At 36.1% G+C, this 22,617-nt stretch overlaps 1 protein-coding gene across 2 annotated transcripts in view; it reads right to left on the bottom strand.

Annotated features, from left to right (window-relative positions):
* DIAPH2 (diaphanous related formin 2) overlaps nucleotides 1-22,617 on the bottom strand; it is an 825,716-nt gene that overhangs the window by 204,906 nt on the left and 598,193 nt on the right. For both annotated transcript variants that reach the window (XM_087427460.1, XM_014795691.2), the window contains one exon: nucleotides 13,232-13,396. In XM_087427460.1, coding sequence (XP_087283586.1) covers nucleotides 13,232-13,396 — 165 coding nt within the window. The remainder of the gene's footprint in view (nucleotides 1-13,231; nucleotides 13,397-22,617) is intronic.

The raw sequence follows: 22,617 nt of genomic DNA on the forward strand, positions 1-22,617 counted from the left end.
CCACAGACAACAAAAAGATTGTAAAGCTAGATGATGAGACCACAAGAAACAGGTTAAGTTGTGGAATATCCTTGATGGGAAAAAAATAAAAGATAGAAATCCTAGACCCAGGAAGATTAGGCAGCCACATACACGATGTTCTTCCAGAGAAAGAACCAAGAAATCCTGCACACATTATGACATGGGCATGACACATGCCCATGTACAAGAAAGACTGCCTATCCCCCAAGTATTTCCTCTATCAGCTAGTCATGCTGCAAGAAGTTCTTAAGTAGCATTGCTCTGCTGGATTAAGGCATTGTCCTGAATTTAAAGGGCACGTATGTGGTACAGAATGAGTGACACATTAGTACTGCTTTAGTTTATCAGATCAACTAGCTGACAGCTGGCAGAGAACAAGGAGCAAGGTGAAAGGAATCCAAGATGAACTAAATGTCTCTGTAAGTTCCTTATAATTTTTCATATTTTGGAAACTAAAAATATGCTTTTATTCCACTACATGCTTTGCTATACATCCCATCTTTGTCAGAGCTTCCTGTCTAGAATCTCATTTGGGGATGTTAATGTCTATCTTCCAAAACAAGGCATCTGAGTTACCTTGGGGAAGAAGTAGTCCCTGAGGTTGAACTAGTGTTTGTCTAAGTACTGTTTTGCTTTGTTTTGTTTCTTCTTGAAAAAGGACAGGTGTTAACTTACTTAACAAGGAGACGAGCCATGGCTTTAGAAATAATACTAGGAAAAGGAAAGACATATTCTCATGAGTTTCCTCTTTTAAGTTTTGAATTGGACGTGTGTCTAGAAGTAGTCAATTTGCCATGCTTCTAGGTAAAGATCTCTGCTTGCATACCCTCTATATTCCAGAAGATAATGTTATGATTATTCAACTGAAATGATAAAGCCTTTGGGAAGACTTTCTCTCAAGTGGGGCAGACTTCATTTTTATTTCTCCTATATCACATAAGGATATAGAGCCTATGAAATAGTTAGGGTTTGTATGAAAATCATCTAATTGTAACTAGTAAAGTCTTCTAAACAGGAAAATTTAGTGATTTCTATACTTAACGAAAAAGCTATAATGCCGAAATCTAAATTTTAATTTAAAACATTGATTGTACAAGGAACTTTACAACTAATGCTGAAATCTTTCAGCCATTGTCATGTGGTCATTCCATCTGGCACATTTTTTTCTTTCCATACCATTTATTATGTTCTAACACATAATACGATTTTCCTAATAATTATGTTTATAGTCTCACTTTCCCCATTACAAATTAAGCTCCTTAAGGGCCGATATTTTAGTAAACTAAACAGTGCCAATGGCCACAACAGTGACTCTCATTTAGTAGGCACTCAATAAATATTTGTTGAATGAATGAATGAGAAAAAGTAAGCAAGTAAGCTAGATAGCCGGAAAAGCAGAGCTGTCTTGTATATTCCAGCTAAAGACAGAAAACAAACAGGGAAGGATAACTTGAAAATAAATGAATAATATTTCCTATTTACATTTCTATTCCTCAAGATTTTTTTAAAAACTATTTAAATGAACACAAGTGTGCATTTCACAAATACATCTCATTCATTTGTATTTTGCCAAATTTGGAACTTTAGACAATTCAAACAATGCTGAGCAGCAACGTATTTTTGTGTTGTCTATTTTACAGATACTGTTAGTCCCCTGCCCTAATCTATCTAACATCAACCATCTTACTTGCTGGCAGAACCCTGGGTTGGCTTGGCTGTTCACTCTCTACATAGTCACATGCTCAGGGGCTGAGCCTCCGTCCCAGGGATGAGTCACGATTAGTCTAAGATTCTCTGTGACGGTGATTAATTTAGAGATGGGCATGTGATCCAATCCTGGACAACAGAATTTGAAGGAAAAATCTTCCCAGGGGCTTCCAGAAACGTTTTTCTCCTTAATAAAAAAACCTTCATGGGAGCCAACACCCTCATCTTTGTTAGATATCACTCTATTTGGATGTGATGCCTGGAACAACTGGAGCCATTTTGCAACCATGAGCCAACATGCCAAGATGGCAGAACAGAAATATTTGAAAAATCTGAGGTTCTAGGTGATATCACTAAGCTACTGAATTAACCAATCCTGTAACTGCCTTACCTCTACACTTCTTGTGATGTGTGAGAGTCAAACCATATTGTTAAGCCAAGTTTAGTTATGCTTTCTGTTACTTGGCAGCCAAAAGCATCCTGATAGACTATGAAAAAGAGCAAACACCAAAACATGCTAGTCTGTTTAAAAGCAAAGTTAAAGCAATTATTTTCAGGTGCTTACAAAAATACTTGAACAACAATATCTACATACACAAGCAGTTATAGTAATAGTTATAAATTAATTTGGACTATGCATTAAAACTTGTTACTCAACAGTTACCTAAAAACATATTTTGCCTAAATAATGCTCAAATGTAATAAAAGTATATTTCCATGAAAATACAATATGCTTTCGACTTTTAATATCGTATGAAAGAACAACCACATGATGGTGATGTATTAAAGAGGCTTAACCTTAAATAGATTTTTTATTTATAGATCTCGTATTTTAAACTAAGACACAAGTACAAGAAATACTTTCTTGTAGATGTCATCTGATGAAAGAGGATGGCTTATTATAACGCCAATAATTAGCCTTCAAAATAAAGTTTCTAATTTGTTGGGGACATCAACCTACATCTTCCAACTAGAGATTATATTGGTCACTACAGTTATATTTATTATTTCATCCACATTTTAGTTAATCATCTGTCTTGCTCTTCCTAATCACTGTTGCATTTATATGTCTCTAATGTACATGAAACTTGAGTTTTTTTATTCCTAGACCAAAGACAATTGAGTAAAAACATATTATACACTATTCCAAACTATACTGTCTCCAGTATAAGCAAGTTTGGATCTTTTGTGCACTACTAATGAAATTCGAAAAAAAATAAAATGACTTCAACTAACCCATTATATTGAGTAATCCATTAATTTGTTTTTATTTATTTAGGTATTTTTTTTGAGGAAGATTAGCCCTGAGCTAACATTTGTTGCCAATCCTTTTCTTTTTTGCTGAGGAAGATCAGCCCTGGGCTAACATCCGTGCCCATCCTCCTCTATTTTGTATATGGGATGCCACCACAGCATGGCTTGGTAAGTGGTGCGTAGGTCTGCTCCCGGGATCCGAACTCACGAACCCCGGGCCGCCAAAATGGAGCGTGTGAACTTAAGTGCTAAGCTACTAGGCTGGCCCCAGTAATCCATTAATCTGAACACAGAATTTATAAGATATTGAAGAATAATGGACTTTGAACATCTTCCATTTCAAAATGCCAAGATTTGAATGGATGACTGGTCTACTCTCTGGCTTTTCAGGAATACCACGGAATCTCTGATTTGCCCACAAGCCCCATGAAGAATATCAGGAAATTCTGATTATCGTGAGAGCAAACACTTGCAGGAAATGAAATTAAAACAGATATGTGAGCAAAACTAGGAACTGTTTCATCATCAGGATTATAACATGTTTCAGATCCAAAAAAAAAAAAGATAGGTTTAAGAGACTGTATTCTATGACTTTGAAATTTGGTTCAAGGAGAGAATAGGAGAAAATAAAAGAAAAAATATATATGTTTAGAAGGACATTTGTTCTGATTTTACATCATAATATCGCTTGTATTAAAGCTTTTTGTGATTAAATTATAAACCTTTGTATAATTAACAAACAGCTTGCATTTGTAAACTGAAGACAACCTAGTTGAGGTAAATAATGGTTCTTAAATCAAAATATACAGCAGAAGACAGGTAGCAGAACGCTTAGGGAACACTAGTGTGAAAGGACCCAACTGGCAATTCACCAATTACCAATTTAAGGCACCTTGACACAGGGAAGTTTGATGTTTGATGAGGGTATTATGTAGAAAACAAAAAGAGAAGGTAAGATGAGCCAATTAATATATCTAACCACAACTGAAAACATAATCAACGGCACTATACACTGAATGCTGATGGCCATATCCATATAGCCATAAGCCACGAGGATTTTTAAAGTAAATATAAATTTTAGGGCTTAAATTTCCATAAGAGTTTTGTTATTATTATTTTTAAGAAAAACATATTTACAATCTAAATACATAGTATATACAGCAAAGAGAAATGCCTGGAAGAACATATGCCAAGGTATTAATATTATCTCTGGGTAGTAGAATTTCAGTTGACTTTTTTAATTGTCTATACTTTCCAACTTTCCTACAATTTACATGCATGATTTAAAAGTTTATAAGCCATATGAACCAGGACATCTTTCAATGATACAGAAAATATTCGTAACTAAAACAACACCTACGGTGGTCAAGTTGATAACTGAAATTTTCATTAAAATATTAAATTGATGTGACAGATGCATTATTAACTTATCTAGTACAAATTTTGCTTACTAATTTGAATCCTCTCATTGTTTTCCAAATGAAAACTAAAAAAAAAAATCTTTAGCAGATAACCCTAAAGCAGGATTTCTCAGTCCAGCACTATTGACATTTTGGGTTGGTAATTCTTGGTTGTGGAGGGCTGCCCTGTACATTGTAGGATATTGAGCAGCATCCCGGGCTTCATACACTAGATGCCAGAAGCACCTCCTCCTTGGTTGTGACAAGCAAATGTCTCTAGACCTTGCCAAATGTCCCCTGGGGGGCAAAATTATCCCTGGGTGAAAACCACCGCCCTAACGTAACACCAGATAAGTCAGTCTTAAAAGCAATTGATTTTGCCTTAGACAATCTGTATCCATTGGCCTATTGCTCAGGACAGCTGTCAGTCATAAGAAGTAATTGAAGCTTGGTTACTGCTTGTCCAAGCATATGATGGATAACCTTTAGATCATAATAATTACCTGATAGCTACATCCCTGGAAATGAAATAGCTATTTTTCCACTTTGAACTGGGCATGGAAAACGAGGAAACAATATCTGTTTACTACTAAACATAAACACCAAATAAGGTGGGGAAGAACAAAAAGGAAAGAACTTCTTTAAATGTCAAAGGTCATACAGTAGAGCAAAACAATGACCCAACCCAGTTCACACGTCTCTTCCTCTTTGAAGCCTTCCTTAGACAGACAAAATAATCAGACAAAATCAGACAAAATAAATGCCTTTCCCCTCTGTGCTCACAAGCTCTTTTTATACATGTACTATATTTCATTATTAATATTTGTTTCTTTGACTGCCTTTCCCACTAGAACGTAAGCTCTGGAGGGCAAACATTGTGATTTTTTTCATCTTTGGTTGTTTGGTGCATTCACTGTTTTATTAATTCATAAGTCATTCATATATGTCCTTAGTGATTAGCACTTTGCTCGACCCACAGTAGGCTAATTATAGTGCTGATCACTGAGGATATGGAGAGGAACATGTTACAGGGTAAAATGTGCTAGGGCAGAGGTCTGAAAGCACACAGAAGGGTTATCTAGGTCAAAATGGGAACCTTAGGCAGGCCTTCGTAGATGAAGTGACTTGAACACACTGGTAAAGCAACTGGAGAAGAAGTGGGAGAAGAGAGGGGGAGAGGGATGGGCATATCAGGCAAAAGGAGCTCCATGGGCAGGGTTCCAGGGAGAGTCCTGCCTCCTACTACCTTGTACAGGGCATAGGACATCTCTTTTGATAAAAGATTGATTAGCAAATGGACAAAAAAAAGAGGATAAAGCAGAATGAAGAAAAACTCAGCAGGCGGAGAGGGTGGCACTGGTAGCATTAGCCTCTGGGATCTTCCTGCTCAGGTTGTAACAGGCAGGCTTTGATAATAATCAATAGCTTTGGCCAATCTCAAGGCCACTGGAAAAGGTCAGTTTGTATAACTTTCCTACTTCCTGGTGTTTAGACATAATTCAATAATAACTTATTTATGGGGAACATTTCTTTGAAAAATTCTGTGTGAGGTGTTGTTGGTAAAACTAAAGATAATTGCATTTGGTTTCTTGGTTCTAGTTCTTACGAGACTTTAATAAGAAAAGTAGGCATTTGGGCCGGCTCCGTGGCTTAGCGGTTAAGTGCGCGCGCTCTGATGCTGGTGGCCCGGGTTCGGATCCCGGGCAAGCCCCAAGGCGCCACTTCTCCGTCCAACGCGAGGCCGAGTCCCACGTGCAGCAACTAGAAGGATGTGAACCTATGACATACAGCTATCTACTGGGGCTTTGGGGGGAAAAAATGAATAAATAAAATCTTTAAAAAAAAAAAGAAAAGTAGGCATTGAACTGATTTTGTTAATATTTTCAGAGTTCACTATTACATTGTCTTAGATTTTTAAAGGGCAATATTCGGCTTGCCATAAACATTTCTGAAAACTTTTAGAAATATTTTTAGAAACACTTATGATATTTTAAAATTTTATAATATTAATCTAAAGTGGGTACATATTTAAAAATCATTTACACCAGTAGGCATTTTTATCATGTTGAGGAATTTAGGTTTTCATTAAACCACGTATGCCATTATTACATATTCCTTTAATTCCTTATGATATCATATTTAGCTTTTTCATACAAAGAACAGTTATATCAGAAAAATAGGAGATCTACTTCTGGCCCAAAGTAAACAGTCAAACAGAATACAACAGTTGATAGGTGACATCTTTTTCTGAAGAAGAATTCAATGATGTCTGTATAATACAGTAAAGTCTGTTCTCTGGCACAGCTGGGGAATGAGGTATTCTGGTCAAATAGTCTGCTTAATAGAGTTACCATATATTTTACATGGATTGCCTATTTTCAAAGAGCTGCAATAGATCAAAATAAACCTAAGGCTATGTGGCCAGGGTGGTCCCAGCTGAGCTCAAAGGGAATTATCTGGGTGTGTGTGATTAAATAGAGGGAGTTGGTGGGCCCTGAGGGTTCTAATTACATGAAAGGATTAATGCTGGTACTTTATTTATCCCTGGCTTCTAGGAAAAGGGAGATACATGCCAAGGTGCCTGAACAAATGGGAGGAAGGAGGGCAATGGAGGGGTTTATGGTCTTAGGATCCCCTTCAGGTCTCTAGGACTTGAAAAAATTTTTTAAGCCTCCAAGTAGAAAGGGATCAAAAAAGAAGTGAAAGGAACTGTTTTTCTGAAGGGTCCTGTGAAACATGGCTACCTCTGCACTGAGCATAATACCACTATGGTACTGCAAAGATTGGTGGCAAAATTAGAGCAGGAGGAGACTGCAACCGTGGCCCAGACGTAGGCATTTTCATTGAGGGCAACCCTGAGCAGCTTTGCCAGCAAAAGGCATTTTTAGGGCCAGCCCCGTGGCTTAGCAGTTAAGTGGGTGCGCTCCGCTACTGGCGACCTGGGTTCGGATCCCGGGCGTGCACACCGACGCACCGCTGCTCCGGCCATGCTGAGGCCCCGTCCCACATACAGCAACTAGAACGATGTGCAACTATGACATACAACTATCTACTGGGGCTTTGGGGAAGAAAAAAAGGAGGAGGATTGGCAATAGATGTTAGCTCAGAGCCCGTCTTCCTCAGCAAAAAGAGGAGGATTAGCACGGATGTTAGGTCAGGGCTGATCTTCTTCACAAAAAAAAAAAAAAAAAAGGCATTTTTAGCAGAGGGGAGCTGGAGCTGCAGCAGGCCAGGAAGGGCAGGGCTTTGTCTGTTTTGTCCAATGCTATATGCTCATCACCCTAGAATAGTAGGCACTCAAATATTTGTGGGCAAATGTGAAGTGGTGGCTCTGGAGGACATGTTTTTGAGCCTATGAGATGGCTCCAGATGTTATTTGTGGGAGTGGAGACTTTGCAGGGAGCTTGAGTCCTGCCAGTGGGGGTAAAGAAGAGATAATTTGGGATATTTGGATTATTGTTACTAAGGTGACCCCTATCTGAATTCACAGGTGATGAGACCTGGAGACAGTTAGCTTACAAATAAAACTACACTATTCAAGAGGCACATCAGGGTCTTTGCAGTTTCTCAAGGGCATCTTCATAATATTACCATTTTATTGGCAAAGCCAAGACGCATCAATTTATGAGGCATCTAATAGAGATTTTGGATGATGGAATACTAGATGATAGAGTTTATATTACTGATTAAGACTTTTCTTTGTTAATGAATATATTTGGTTTCTTACATAAGTCCACCATTTTTATAACACTGCATTAAACTTTCCTTTAAATGTCAAGTGCTTTGTGAATTGAGGATTTTAAAATGTGTCAAAATAACTTAGTCTTATTGGATCAGGAATTATATACACAATCTTTTTATGCAGAAATTCATCCTCATTTCTTTAAAGGCAAATTGCCTTTAATGAATGAATAAAATGTTCTGTATATTATCAATTTAGTCTTTTGAGTCTAACTCAGTACAGATGCTCACTTTGGCTTTCCTATTACAGTTTAGATTTAGACATGATTGAGGCCTTGTAAAGAGGAGGATGGCTTGAGAGAAATGAGCGCTTCTCAAAATTACATATCTCTATAAGCCAACATGGCTACATAAGGAGCTCTCAGACGAGTTTAGATTTTAAACGAATAATTACTTAAGATAGAAGGAAGAACATCCCAAACTGAGAATTAAGAGTGACCTCAGTTGTCATAACTCCCCACACCACACTAGCTACGGGAGCAATTAAGGCATAATGCCAATCATACATTTGCCTCCCAGCCTTCATTCAGTTTTGATACTGTGCTTGCAAAGTTTCTCTTTGTTCTAAGAGGCTCAGGTCCTCTTAGGCACTTGCTGTTGCCTTGTTCTGCTGCTTCTACTTTTAATATTTGACTTTTCCCAGTCTGGGAGGCAAGTTCACGCTTAGTGATCATGGCTCATCCAGCCACACGTAGATGGTCCAGCCTTTAAGTAACCATAGTTCTTTTGATTTGGTAAACCACTTTAATTTTAAACTGTTTAGATTTTATCGTGAGGCCACAGGAAGTCATTAAAGAATCGTAAGGCAGAAAAGTAATGTTAACCTGTTTGTTTTGTTTTTAATTTTACTCTGACTATAATGTGGTGAACGGGTAGGAAGTTAGCAATGGTAAGAGAAGTAAACACAGATACCAGTCGGGGCATCATTGTTAACGGTCCAGCTGAGAGATGGTGAAGGCCCAGAACTAAAATAGCGTCAGTGGGCTTGGAGAGAAATGGGTGGAATCAAAAGATATTTAGTAGGTAAACGCAACAAGACTGAACAGTGGCCTAAAACTCCATGATATTATAGATATCACCTAGCCTCCTAACACTTAGCCATTTCAATGCTCATCTAAGAGCTGTTCGAAAATTGTTAAAAGTCCTGATTTTTTCAAAAAATTGTTAAATTTTCTTTATCAAATTAATAGTAGCAAATACTTATTTTGTTGAGGGGAAATCTGCTAGCATGATTAAGAGTAATGGTAACATTTTCTTAAGTTATATCAATAAATCCAATAATTCTACAAAACCTTGTTCCTGTAGTTCTAGTACATGAGATATAGAATGAGGACACACACACAACAAATATTTACTGAGTGACTGGGTAACACATTGTTCTTTAAAAAACAAAACAAAACAAAAACACACAGAAGCAGCAGGAAACTGACAGATTTGAAAGAGAAAAGAAATATTTTCTATAATTTATTTGCAGCTATGAAAGTTATTGAAGTATAATACTTGCCTCGAACACTTTCCCAGCAGCTGAAATTAATTTTTATGCCTAAGTATGATACTGCATGGTGCTCAAACATATAAGGTTCACTGATTTTGAATATTCTATTCAAAATATCTCAAAAGAAAAGACTGTGCAGTCAACTATTTGAACTAGAATGACTGAAGCATAAAGGAGAATAAGCAAAAAAGATGTTTAGACATTACATAAATATGGAATTTTATTTTCTTCCACAAAATATTCAACTTAAATTTGGGGATTATTAATTTTATCTATATTATAAGCAGTTTTTTAAACTCTGATGATCTCAGAGAAGCTAACTAGAAAGAGAGTCTTAATTCTGAATTTAGAAATGTTTCCAATTACATATATCTTCATGCCAATATATAGGACATTCATCTTGAATATCTTTAATATCCTTGTTAGTTGAGTAGTATATAATATTTATGATATGAATAATTAATAGAGCAGCATCTCATAGATATTACCCAATTTTGCTTTCATTAATTTGAATGTGATTATTTTAAAAAAGGTCTTAATCCATAATGTCAACCTCTTTTATTTCCGTTTTCTCCATCCTTTAGAGGATCTCTCTCTGAGGAAGACTTTTTGGTATGTGCATTTTGTTTATGCTACACATGCCAAATAGATCTCCTAAGATGAAACTCTGAGCCCATTTGGAAGTAATTTTTGGTAGCACATGAATCAGAACTCTTATTTTCTTCTCAGCACTACTAGTATTTTATTGCTTCCATCTATAGTCCAATATGTTTTTAGCACTAAGAACCCTGAGGCCAAACACACAAAGCACTAAGAAAATGGGAACTTCTGACGATTACAATTTTTGTCTCTCTTTTGGGGTTTTTCCCTCCCCTGGGAGAATGACATCACCTTCAGCTCACTATGAAACAGGGACATGGTGAGCACAAATGATTGACTCAGATTGGTGATGTTGATTTAGGAGTGTTCACCTTATAGGTCGGGTGTAAAACCCTTAAAACTGCTTGTCAGAGTCTACTTGTCAAACTCCTATGGATTCTTCCAGACTCTGTCCAAATGTCACTCTCTCTATGAAGGCTTCTCTGGACAGCTCTGGCAGGGTAGGCAGTTCCTCCCTTGTTTTATTATAACACCTTGTCATACTCCTATGGCAGCACTTATCAAATTATATTGCATTTACTTGTCTGGCTCCCTCCACTCATGGATAGAGAGACTATTCTCTTCCTTTTATCTCTGGATTACAGCATTACCAAAATCAAGTTGGTTTTCAATAAATAATAATCGAATGGACGTACAGATAATGGCTAATAATACTCTCCATCTGCATAGCATAGGTTATGAGATTTTTTTCACATAGTAGTGAGGAAGACATGGCAGGAATGATCAGCCATATTTTATAGATGAGGAAACCGAAGTGCAGAGAGGTTACATGACCAACCCAAGTTCAAAACAGCTAATAAGTTGCACACCTAGTTCTCATGCCGGCAAGTCAATAACGATGTGTAGATAGAAGTGGTAACAGTAGTGTTGTGTAAGACAGGTGGCAATGGCTGGCCAGTACGCAGTGTAGGAGCTGGTGACCTGTTTTGAAAGCTCAGAAACTCAATCTTAGCAGGTTCTCAAGAAGTTAACTCAAATGCACACAAAATGGGACTTCAGAATGTCAACTTATTTACAAGAGAACGATTTGTGACAAATTATTTCCCCGTACTCAAGCCACATGCACAGTGAAGGCAGGAGACAAAAATATATCCCATTTATGTATGTAATACACATGACTCTATCTCTGAAATTCCGATCATGACTCCTAGACTAGTAAAGAGGAATAAGTTCTTAGAGATCAGTAGTATAATCCCTTCATTCTACTAAACAAACAAACAAATAAATAAATAGCTAGCTAGCAATGATAAATAACTTACCTGAAGTCATATAACTTCTTAGTGACAGCACCAGGACACAGAATCAGGTCTACTTAATAATGATATCCTTACATTTTTTTAAATAAGTCATGATTAAGAAGAAATACAAGTATAGTTCTTAGCAAGTCTTCTAAGGATCTGGCTAACATGACTAAACTCAGGTTGTCACAGAGGAATTGTCCTTAAAAAAATGCTGCAACATGAAAGAAGTATACCAAATTCCACTCTGTGTCTGTGTATCGGGAAGGGAGGGCACATAATGTGACAGGCAGTGTTTTAGGATCCAATCTATGTTAAAACAAGGCACTTTTTAATAGAGATTGACAGTATTAATTATATTTATTTATCTCCATTCACCCATAGACATTAAAGTTACAAAAATAATTCAATGGATTTATCTTTTCAATGTGTCAACTGAAGTGCACTTTCTAGTCCCCATTTCTTTTCAACATACTTTTCTGAAAATAATCCAAGTAGTTGTAATCTGGGTGTTCATATTTTTATGTCATATTTATAACTTTTAAGTTTTGAAAATAGTTTGACCACTCATTGCCCATAAAACACATTTTACTACTTATTGGCCAACTCAAAAGTTAAATATGTATTTCTGTTAAAGGGAAAATACCCAAGACCAAAAGAAGCTAATATTCTCAGTAAAAAAGAAGACAAATAATATATTATGAAAGTTTTTGGTTTAGCTTCTATTACCAAAGCTGAGGTGTGCTCTGGGTGATGTGTCCTAAGTCAGTAGATGAAAGCACATGGGTTTCTGAGTGAAATGCACAAGCAGATGCACAAGCATATCTGTATCTCAAAGACTGTGCAAGTCACACCAAAATCAAATGAATTCATGGAGTAACACCATCAATTAAGAGAAGGAGCCTTATTTAGCAAATAATTGCTTTGGAAATAGAAACATATCTCAAACTGCAATGAATTAGTTTGCTAATTGATCTTCCTGCTGGGGATAATTGCTAGAATTCCTTCTTTAAAATATATGGACCTTTACCTGTTGAATATCAACTATTGTGCCTATCTTTCTATGACTAGCACAGTCGGAGTCTGTGATATTCTATTCCCTCAGCGGATGCAGACAAGTATTTCCACAGCCTTTATACAGCAAAGCTTTTGCTTCCCTCTAGCATCATAACTGGTACCCCGAGTGCTCACCTCCAAATAATGCTAATATTTACTATTATCCCCAAGAATTACAGTTTGAAACAAGAGCCCACATTCGGAAAGAAATCTTAGATATTCAGGTCATTTACATGGCCTGATTTAGAGTCAGTTTCTCATCTAGACTATGAAAGAAACTTGTTTATAAATCACAGCATTTTAAAGTATTAGGTTAAAGATGATTTTAGATATTAATTTTTAAGCTACGTCAAATTATAACAGTATGCCATATAAAAATCAGGGTCATTTAAGTACCAATTCATTCATTTCCTATAAAATTTGGGCGGAAACATTCTCATGTATACCTAAAGTCGAAGATAATTCATTTAGGTCCCTATTATACATTAAGGCAGCCAACAATTTTTATCCATGCCACAGATATAAAATATCTCTCAATTCCCGTTAAAGTACTAGAACATGAAATCAATATGGTCAATAGGTACATAAATTGCCAACAGAAGAAATTACTTAAAAACAAAAGCAACAGGCCTTGCAATGCTTTAAGATGTATTACTCACCAGAAACAAAGTTCGGAAGTCGTTGAGATCCCCAAAAAACTCTTCTATGCTCACTTTCTTAGCATCAAAAACAAAGTATTCTCCAAGATTCTCATAGAGCTTTACCATTTGCTTGTGCATGTTGAACAGTTTATCATACTGCTCTCTGGCACTCTTTGTAAAGCTGTAGCTTTCTGTTAAGGAACATGATCCAATAGTACCTCAAAGGCAATCAATAGTTGTTAAGATTGAATTACACCATCATTTCTGTAAATACTTATGTATTAGTTTCCCAGGGTTGCCATGACAAAATATCACAGAATAGGTAGCTTAAACAACGGAAATTTATTTTCTCACAAATCTGGAGGCTAGAAATCCACTATCAAGGTGTTGGCAAATTTGATTTCTTCTGTGACCTCTCTCTTTGGCTTGCAGATGGCCGCCTTCTCATTGTGTCCTTACATGGTGGTCTCTCTCTGTGTTGTCTGTGTCCTAATCTTTTCTTATGAGGACACTAGTCATATTGGATTAAGGTCCAGCCTAAGGACCTCATTTTACCTTAATTACCTCTTTAAAGGCCGTGTCTCCAAATACAGTCACATTCCGAGGTTCTTGGGGTTAGGGTTTCAACATATGAACTTTGGGGGGATACAATTCAGCCCATAACAACTTGCTAGAGTCATTATATTGGTAGTGAGTTTTGAAAATTTATAAATTAGGCAGAACTATTTAATGTATAACCATGTGGAACATGTTTGCTAGAACATGTTTGCGAAATGAAAGTACATAAGTATAAATACCAGAAAACTGGCTCATACCATTTTTATGAACAAGGTAGGGCAGAAACAAAGAGCAACAAAAAACTGAGAAAAAAAGTATCTATATACATATATTCTCTTTTTAAATACATATATTCTATACAGATAGAGAGGTTATGGCAAATTCTATATATATGTTATGTATACACGTGTGTGTGTACATATATATATATAACCCACATGAGGAGAGGAAGGAGATGCAGAGAGAGAGAGAAGAAGGAAGGAGAGGGAGAGGCATGAAGAAAAAGGGGGAAGGAGAGGGTGGAAGGGAGGGGGGAGAGAATGGGAGAGAGAGATTTTGCTGTAGCTCTAGAACCTTAATCATCTAAAAGGCTTGCTAAAACACAATTTGCTGTTTGCTGAGCCTGAGCCCAGGGGCCAGAGGATTATAATTTCTAACAAGTGTCCAGATGATGCTGAGGCTGCCAGTGCAGGACCCCACTTTGAGTAGTATGTTCTAGAAAAGTTATTTATCCAGAAATGCATTACATCATTGTTTTAAAAATGTTACCAGAAAAGTGATAACAACAACCACTACCAAAGCATAAAATGAAGAAAATATATAAATGTGTCCAACTAAAGGTGTCTCATTATATATAAATATAAATTTATATTTATATAATTAAGAAAGAAATAATACTTTCCTCCTGATTACAGAAGATATAGATATGGAAAATGATCTCTTTAGGTGACTTACAAATACAAAAACATAAATACACTAAAATTTCCAACAATTCACAAGCAAATACTATGAACATTTTGGAACATTTTCTTCTGGTCTTTCTTCTATGGCTAATAATTTTTGAATGCTAATTGATAAGAATGCTTCAGAGAAAGGTAAGTGGGCTAACCACGAAGAATAAAGGAAACCAAATCTACCTTTTAAAATTAGAGTTAATCTATTAAAAATCAATAATGATCACAGAAGTAAAATGTCTTTAAATGGAAAGGTATAGACTTGGGATTGTAAAAGAAGGATAATATCACAGTTTGGAGCCTGCTATTTTAAGATCCACTACAGTGTATGAATATTTTGTGACACTGTTATCAGGTACTGATAATTGTGTCTTGAAATACTTGATTTTATACGATTTTCTGAATTCTTCAGTGTGCTTTATTACAACCTGGGCCCAAAATTATTTTCCCTGGGAATACAGTTGTAGTTCTACAATGGAAGTCAATGGGGAAATCAGACCATTCTGGAAAATTACTTTGCAGCTGACACTTATGAGATACACCAGGTTTTTAAAAGTGAGATGCCCCCTACCTATATTCTTTCTTATGCTACTTAAGTATTAGCATTCACATTAGAACACAACAATCTCTTCCCTTGCAACAAGCGACATTAAATCTTTCAACCCTCAAGTCCATTGGATGTCAATAGACCTAAAAAAACTAATGCATTTCTGACTGACTCTACTTTCTTTTTACCAACAAAACGGTACATAATTCCACATATACATTCTGATTTTACCTCTGAGAATGTCATGTCTTTCTTATTTTTAAGAAACAGCTAAACATCCTGTTTAAGAGTTGCAGAAATAAGACAATACTCTTCATTTCTTAGCATAGAATGAAAGTGACATTTTTATTTTCTAGTCTCTCTTCCCTGAATAAAACAGACTCACGCCAGAGACTTGCTAGACAGAAAACACTTTGCAAAGGTCACTTACTTGTACTATATTTGCAATGCAAAGTACTAAACTGTTTGTATATTTCAGAAGGCTCAACATCTGTACAACACAGAGAAAAAGCCAAAGATTAAAAAAGGCAAAAAAACTGTATGTTTCCCATTTATCATAACACAATTTTTCACCAGCTAAAATATGTCCATGTGGTGATACACGATTTCATCAATTTGTTCTCGTAGAACAAAAACTGATTTCAGAAAGTCTGCCTGTGTACCAAAGTGAGAAAACCTGAAAAATTCTCAGGATGGTTTATCTTAGAAATAACAAATGGAAAGCAGCCCAATCTCCAAGTTCTTCTTTTAACTTCGAAGTGATTACTTTGTAAAAGTGATAGATGGCACGCGTCAGCACTGAAATCTGTCACAATTGTATCCATATCACCAAACCCTACTTGGGACTACAGGTAAAAAAGAACTGGACACCATCATTCCTTTTTATCCCTTTATTTCATTTAGAAACTTTTTATTTTATTTTTTTGAGTAGACACTAAATATAAGATGTTGATTAGTACTATGCTAAGCATTGTGATTGATACAATGATCATTCAAGCTAATCCAGACCCTGAAGAAATTTATAATCTAATATTACAAATAATTCTACCATCATCAATTTGTATTTGTATAGGACTTCACCATTTACAATATACTTTTCCTTCCATTATGTCCCATATTCTTCATAAACAACCTCATCAAAAAGGCAGAGAAATACCACTATTCAAATTTTAGAGTCGTTGGAAACTAGATAAAAGGCACTCATCCATCTAGGGTTAGAAGGTAGTGAAAGGGAGCAGAATATGCGACCCCAAAACATGCTTCTTTGGCATAGATTATTTTGAGATGATTGAGAAAAAGCAGACACAGGAAAAACTCTGAAAAGAGTAAAAGTTACCCTTTTGTAACAGATATTTACATTTATAAAGGAAATCTCTATTTGTAAGGCTGTCTCCCTCTCAGTACCAGGAAGAGAAGGATGACTCCAAATCACCAGAGAATCAATGGTATCTAGAATACCAATGGTGAAGTTGCAGATTTAAATCTGCATAACAAACCTGACCCTTGTTGACGGTGCTTTTACTGGTAACCCTCCTTCCCCCATAACTGGTAGCCTCACACCTTTCTTTCTTTGGTCTTTAGCTGAAGATGGTATTTAAACTTGTGGTTTAGGCTACCTTACGAAGTTACTCATGTTTCCCTGGATATCTCCATGTACATGAGGTATACATGCTAATAAACTTCTGTTTGGTTTTCTCTCATTAATCTGTCTTTTGCGGGGGGCGGTTCTCAGCCAAGAATTCAGAAGGGTAGAGGGATAATTATTTTTTCTCCCCTACAGTAGACATTATGATAGTCCCTTGCATGATACCTAGTCTAATATTCTTTTCTAATGGTAGAAGTGTATTCTTTATAATGACAAGGAACTTCATGTTGAGAAATCCAACGTTCACCTCTCTGTCCTCCTTTTGATGTCTCAGCAACATCTGACACATTCAGCCACTTCTCTCAGTTTCTATGACACACACCTTCATGCTTAAAATGTCTTTTCTCTTACCTCCTTTCCTTCTCCAGCAACTTCTATAAAATGTTAGAGTATCCTGAGGGCTTAGTCCTGAGTCCTCTGTCTACGTTCTGTCTAACTGATCTCAGCAATTCACATGACTTTAAATACCATCTATATTGCTGACTTATAAATTACATATCTACCCCCAATGTCTCCCCTGAGGTAATAACTTTTATAATCAACTGCCTACTAGTCACCTCTACTTGAATGTTGTTTTTTTTAGTGGTATCTATTGGTATCTCAAATGTAAATCCTCTCCTGAAAACTTTCTAACAGTTTCCTACAACACTTGGAATAAAATCGAAACTCTTTCTCAGGGTTTATGAAGCTCTACATGATTTGGCCTCTACCCACCTCTGCCACCTAATCTCATCCCATTCTCCCTCTTAAGCACTATATCTAGCCATATTAACCTTTTTTCTGTTCCTTGGACATATCAAGCTCTCATACCCAACTCAAGGCCTTTGTACTTGCTGTCCTTTCTGCCTAGAATGTTTCTTTTCCAGCAGGTCATTCAATCTTAGCTCCTATGTCACCTCCTCAGAGAGGCTTCCCCCAACCACCCAATCTAAAATACCCACTCCCATCACTATTACTCTGGCCCATTTTATTTCACTCTGAAAACTTATCACTATCAGACATTATCTCTTTAGTTGATTTACCTGTTTATTGCCTGTCTTTCCACACTTAAAAATATGGTCCACATATAGACCTTGTGTGTCTGTCTTGTTGACCACTGACTCATTAGCACCTAAAACAGTGGCTAAAAGTAACAATAACAATAATGATAATTTTACCTTTTTTTTGTTTTGTTTTTAGTCTACTCTATGTGAGGCACTGTGGAACACCTCCCATGGATTAACTCAATTAACCAACACAATAGCTTTCTGAGGTAAGAATTTGCCCCAGGTAACACAGCTGGTAAGTCACAGTAATGGGAACAAACTGAGTGTTGGTCCAGAACTCATGTTCTATGCTATACAGCTATAACATTATGCTATACAGCTACTCAAGAAATATTTGTTGAAGGGGTAAAGCCTCATTATAATACCACTTTGGAGGATGGGTCATGCGGTTGACTTGGGTACTTAGGAAACTAAAACCCCTCTTGTGAATCTTAAGATAAATTTCACAGCAAAATTTATTTATCGAGAATGTTTTTATAGTAACATTTCTATGAATTTGAGAAATATTAATATTTATTAATATAATAAACATTTTAATCCCCTCATATACCTTCATCAATCTTGACATTGTAAATACATTTTAAAAAGGTAGGCTTCAATCATATCCATTTTATTTTAAAGCTATATATGTAATAGTGAATATATTTATCAGTAGAATGATGGTCTGCTTAAGTTTGTATACTAGACATAATGTTGCCCTAGGAGATACTTTCGTTGATAAAATTAAAAACTGAGCATTTTATTTATCTCCCATATTAGAGAACAGAAATTAAGAATACACTTTAAAGGAAATAAGTCTTAAAGTTATGTACTGGGATCCCTGGTAAAGAAATAATGTATTATAAAATGTATTTTAGGAAAGGCTATTTGGTGGCTCATGGGCAGTTTTGATTCTAGAAACCAAATGCCATTTTCTCATCATAGAGATACAAGGCATCCTGACAGCTACCTATAGATTTCTGTTCTATTTATAATATAAAGTGGGTATATCTAACCAGACTGTGCCTATGGAGATGGAGGAGAAAGTAGAGATTTGAACTGGGCTATTGTTTTTCCTTACTTGGGATTATTTAAGAATGATTATAACAGAGACTTTAGAAAAAGTGTTTATATGCTCTTGTGATTGACTTCTCTAGGCCAGGCAGCCTGCCTTTAGCTGAGTTTTGAGAGCACTAAAGAGGAGGCCTGTAGCCATGCTTAGGGTGAAATGGGAAGGCTGGTTATGGGCACATTGTGTAACTAATGCTAGTACACTTCCCTGAGGAACTACTGAAGAGAACAGCAAGAGTAGCAGCAAAAGGCCATTTGCTCCTGAATGCCCAGATTTCTTGGTCTTTGGTGTCACAAGGAATGGTGACAACAGCTATAACAGCATCAAAGAATAGGGCACTTTGGGGAGGATGATTAGACTATTCTGGGATCGAAATGTCGAGTGACATCTTCCCACTGGCCTACACAACCCTGGGAGTCCTTGAAATATCTAGAGAGAAGAACCTTGGGAAAACAATAGACTTTCCAAGATAAATTTCCAAGATAAGGGTAATTCATAGTAATTTATATCCTAAAATAAATATAACCTTAAAGTGGTAAAGTGGGCATATCTAATTCATGTAACTTATCAAATATTAGGGGAAAAACAATTAAGAGCAAGTTTCCTTTTACCACTTGACCTTCAAACTCCTTGTTCTTCAAACACAAAGATTTCTGATTTTTCCAGCTTGCAAGTTACTCAAGATAACTGTGAACTAAAATCACATCTTCTCCCTAAGAGAAGTGTTCATTGTAGGGTTTATAAACTAAAATGTGTTCAGCATTCTAAAATGCTAGCAGGTAAAATGTTAACCTTTTAAAAGTATTATTAATTTTAAACCATTTGATCTCAATCATGAGTCTGGAAACTTAATTTATAAAACATATATTGTAAGTCCCACAAAGTATTTTTATAGTAACTTCGTTGAAAATCTGACATATGGAAGCAGTTTTCACAATTATGTGGGTATTTACTGAAGAGGTTCAGAACGAGCCTCCCCAAAATGTGCCACTTTGTCATGTGGATTACTTTGAGCTAAAGTCAAACAAGGCCCAAAAGACTCAGAAAGAGCTTTTTACCTCCCCATTAACTGCCTAAAAGAATTTTAGAGGGCCTGGTCCAGGAAGAGAACTATCACCAGAGATAACTATGAAGAGTATGGGCTAGGTGTGGTAAGCCACGGGGAGCTCAGCAGGGCCTGTTTGTTCAAATTCTTCTCTGTGTCCCATTGTCTCTGCGTGGCATGCCAAACATTTGTTTACCAAACATTTGCTCTTCCCATATTTCCGTGAATACCTCCCTTCCTTTTGAAGCCCCAGACTCCTATCTCCGTTTCCTTAGCTCAGAATGGCATATAAGCCTTAATTGCCTGACAGTTAGAGAGCCTTTCATGTCTTTGTGAGGCTCCTATACATACAAAATTAAATTTGTTTTTCTCCTGTTAATCCATCTTACATCAGTTTAATTATTAGACCAGCCAAAAGAAACCAGCAGGGTAGAGGAAAATTTTTCCTCCCCTATATCATGCAGTACATAGAATTGCCTAAAGCTTTTATCATCTATTTTTTGTGTGACTATATACAGATTTATAGATTATATTCCTTAGTAATATAGTAATAGTATGGACTTAAAATTCAACCTGAAATAGCTGTAATTCATCCATAGGCATGTACTCAAATACAAAGTAAATTACTTTCTTTATACTTTTATGTACATTATATATTGTTTTGACTATTTTCTGTAGCTGTACCCACTTGTCTATAAATTGGTTGAAGGTAGGTGTTACCCTCTAACTGGTAAAACAGCTGATGGGGTTCAGACCCACTACCCCAAAAAATGGCAGCGTGGAATATTAAATATTTTAAGCAGAAGGAGTTTGAGAAAATGCAAGAAACAGGAAAGTCACTCTGACATTCCCCCCTCCCTTCTCCCCTGACACAGATTATAAAACCCCCATGTAAGAGGTGGCTTCCCTATACACAGAAGAAAGGAACATCCTTATCTCCAAGACAGAAGAACACCAAGAAGAATCTAAATGAACAGGCGTTGCTAAGTTGCCACCCCGCCCCCCGGTTTACTACACTTACCTCATACTCTTTGCACTAGCATATCTTTCCGCAACTTTCTACTCCTTATCAAACCTATCATAAAAATACTCAAGTTTAACCATTTCTTTGGGTATTTATTTCCTAATGAAGGCTTCTGTGTCAAGTAAAACTTATATTAAACAAATTTGACTGCTTTTCTCCCATTCATATGTCTTTGTCAGTTTAATTTTTAGACCCAGCCAGGGACCTCACGAGGATCGAGGAAAATTTTTTCCTCCCCTACTTAGCATTGCTTCATCAAATACTAGGCAGAGAAAACAGTTTATCATTTTACTTAATTTTGATGTAAAGAGTAATTGTTAACACAGAAAACTTGTTCCATTAGAACTGGAATAAGTACTAGCAGAGCACTAGGGATGAAGGAGTTGATGTATCTCACAGCTAATTGAGTCAAATCAGTTCTTATAATTTCTCATCTTCATAGGCAGTACATTAGTTCCAATTTTAATAAAGAACTTGAAATTTGAAATATCATTACTGCTGGATTATTGAGAACATTGAAAAATCAACTTGAGATCCACTTAACCTTCACACAAGCTTTAGTTAGCAACATGGCATAATTATCCATTTAAAGAAAAGGAAGTCACAAATACACAATCTATTGAAGAACATAGATAGCATTTCCTCTTCCCATAATCTGTCAAAAAAGATTGCTCTAAATGCTAAAAACAAAATATTAATTTTTCCATTTAATTTGAATATATCATTTTAGTCAAAAATTACTAATATTTCAAAGAAATTTTTCTTTTAAAAATAATATTAAGGCATATTAAAGTAGCTGCAGTTTATAGACCACATAGTATCTGATGACTGCATTGACAAATATTTTAAAATGTGAAACATTAACAAGGACAATATGGAATGCATATATGAATTTGCATTTGGGTTCAACATAATACCTTAAAATAGTTCAAGATATAGACTACAAAATTCTTTTAAAAATCAGATTACGAAACTTAAGCATAGGACATTTAAATAACATAAAAAAGATGGCATAGTCAACGCTAAGGATTTTGAACCAAAGTCCCCAGTTTTTAACATATAGGAGGCAATTATGTTACTGGAGAGATGAAACTATTTTGTAATGACCTCACTTTTCCGCATATGGCCTGAGTCAGCTGGGTATAAAGAAAATGCTTTTAAATCAGCTTTCAGTTAAAGCCACAAATGTTATGGTTATTAGAGGTAAGAGGTACACTCAGCAATCGAACATTTCTCTACCCCCATTCATTATTCACTCCCTGTGTCTTTTGTGTCCATTTCTTTTTACCCTTCCTTTGAAGACAGACTCTATCTTCACATTCTTCGATACCCAATGGAGTGATTTTTTCATTCATTGATTCAAACATATTTATTAAGTGCCTACTACATGCCAGGTATCTTGTCGGTGCTGAGGATATAGTAGTGAATCTTCACACTGCTTTCATAGAAATTACACTTTAGTGGGAAAACATACATTAAACAAATAAATAAAAACATACAAAAAATTACAAATTGAAAAAGGTGATTACAAAGCA

The sequence above is a fragment of the Ceratotherium simum genome, chromosome X (assembly GCF_057802395.1).
Source record: "Ceratotherium simum simum isolate JZ-2026a chromosome X, ASM5780239v1, whole genome shotgun sequence".
NCBI classification, from domain to species: Eukaryota; Metazoa; Chordata; class Mammalia; order Perissodactyla; family Rhinocerotidae; genus Ceratotherium; species Ceratotherium simum.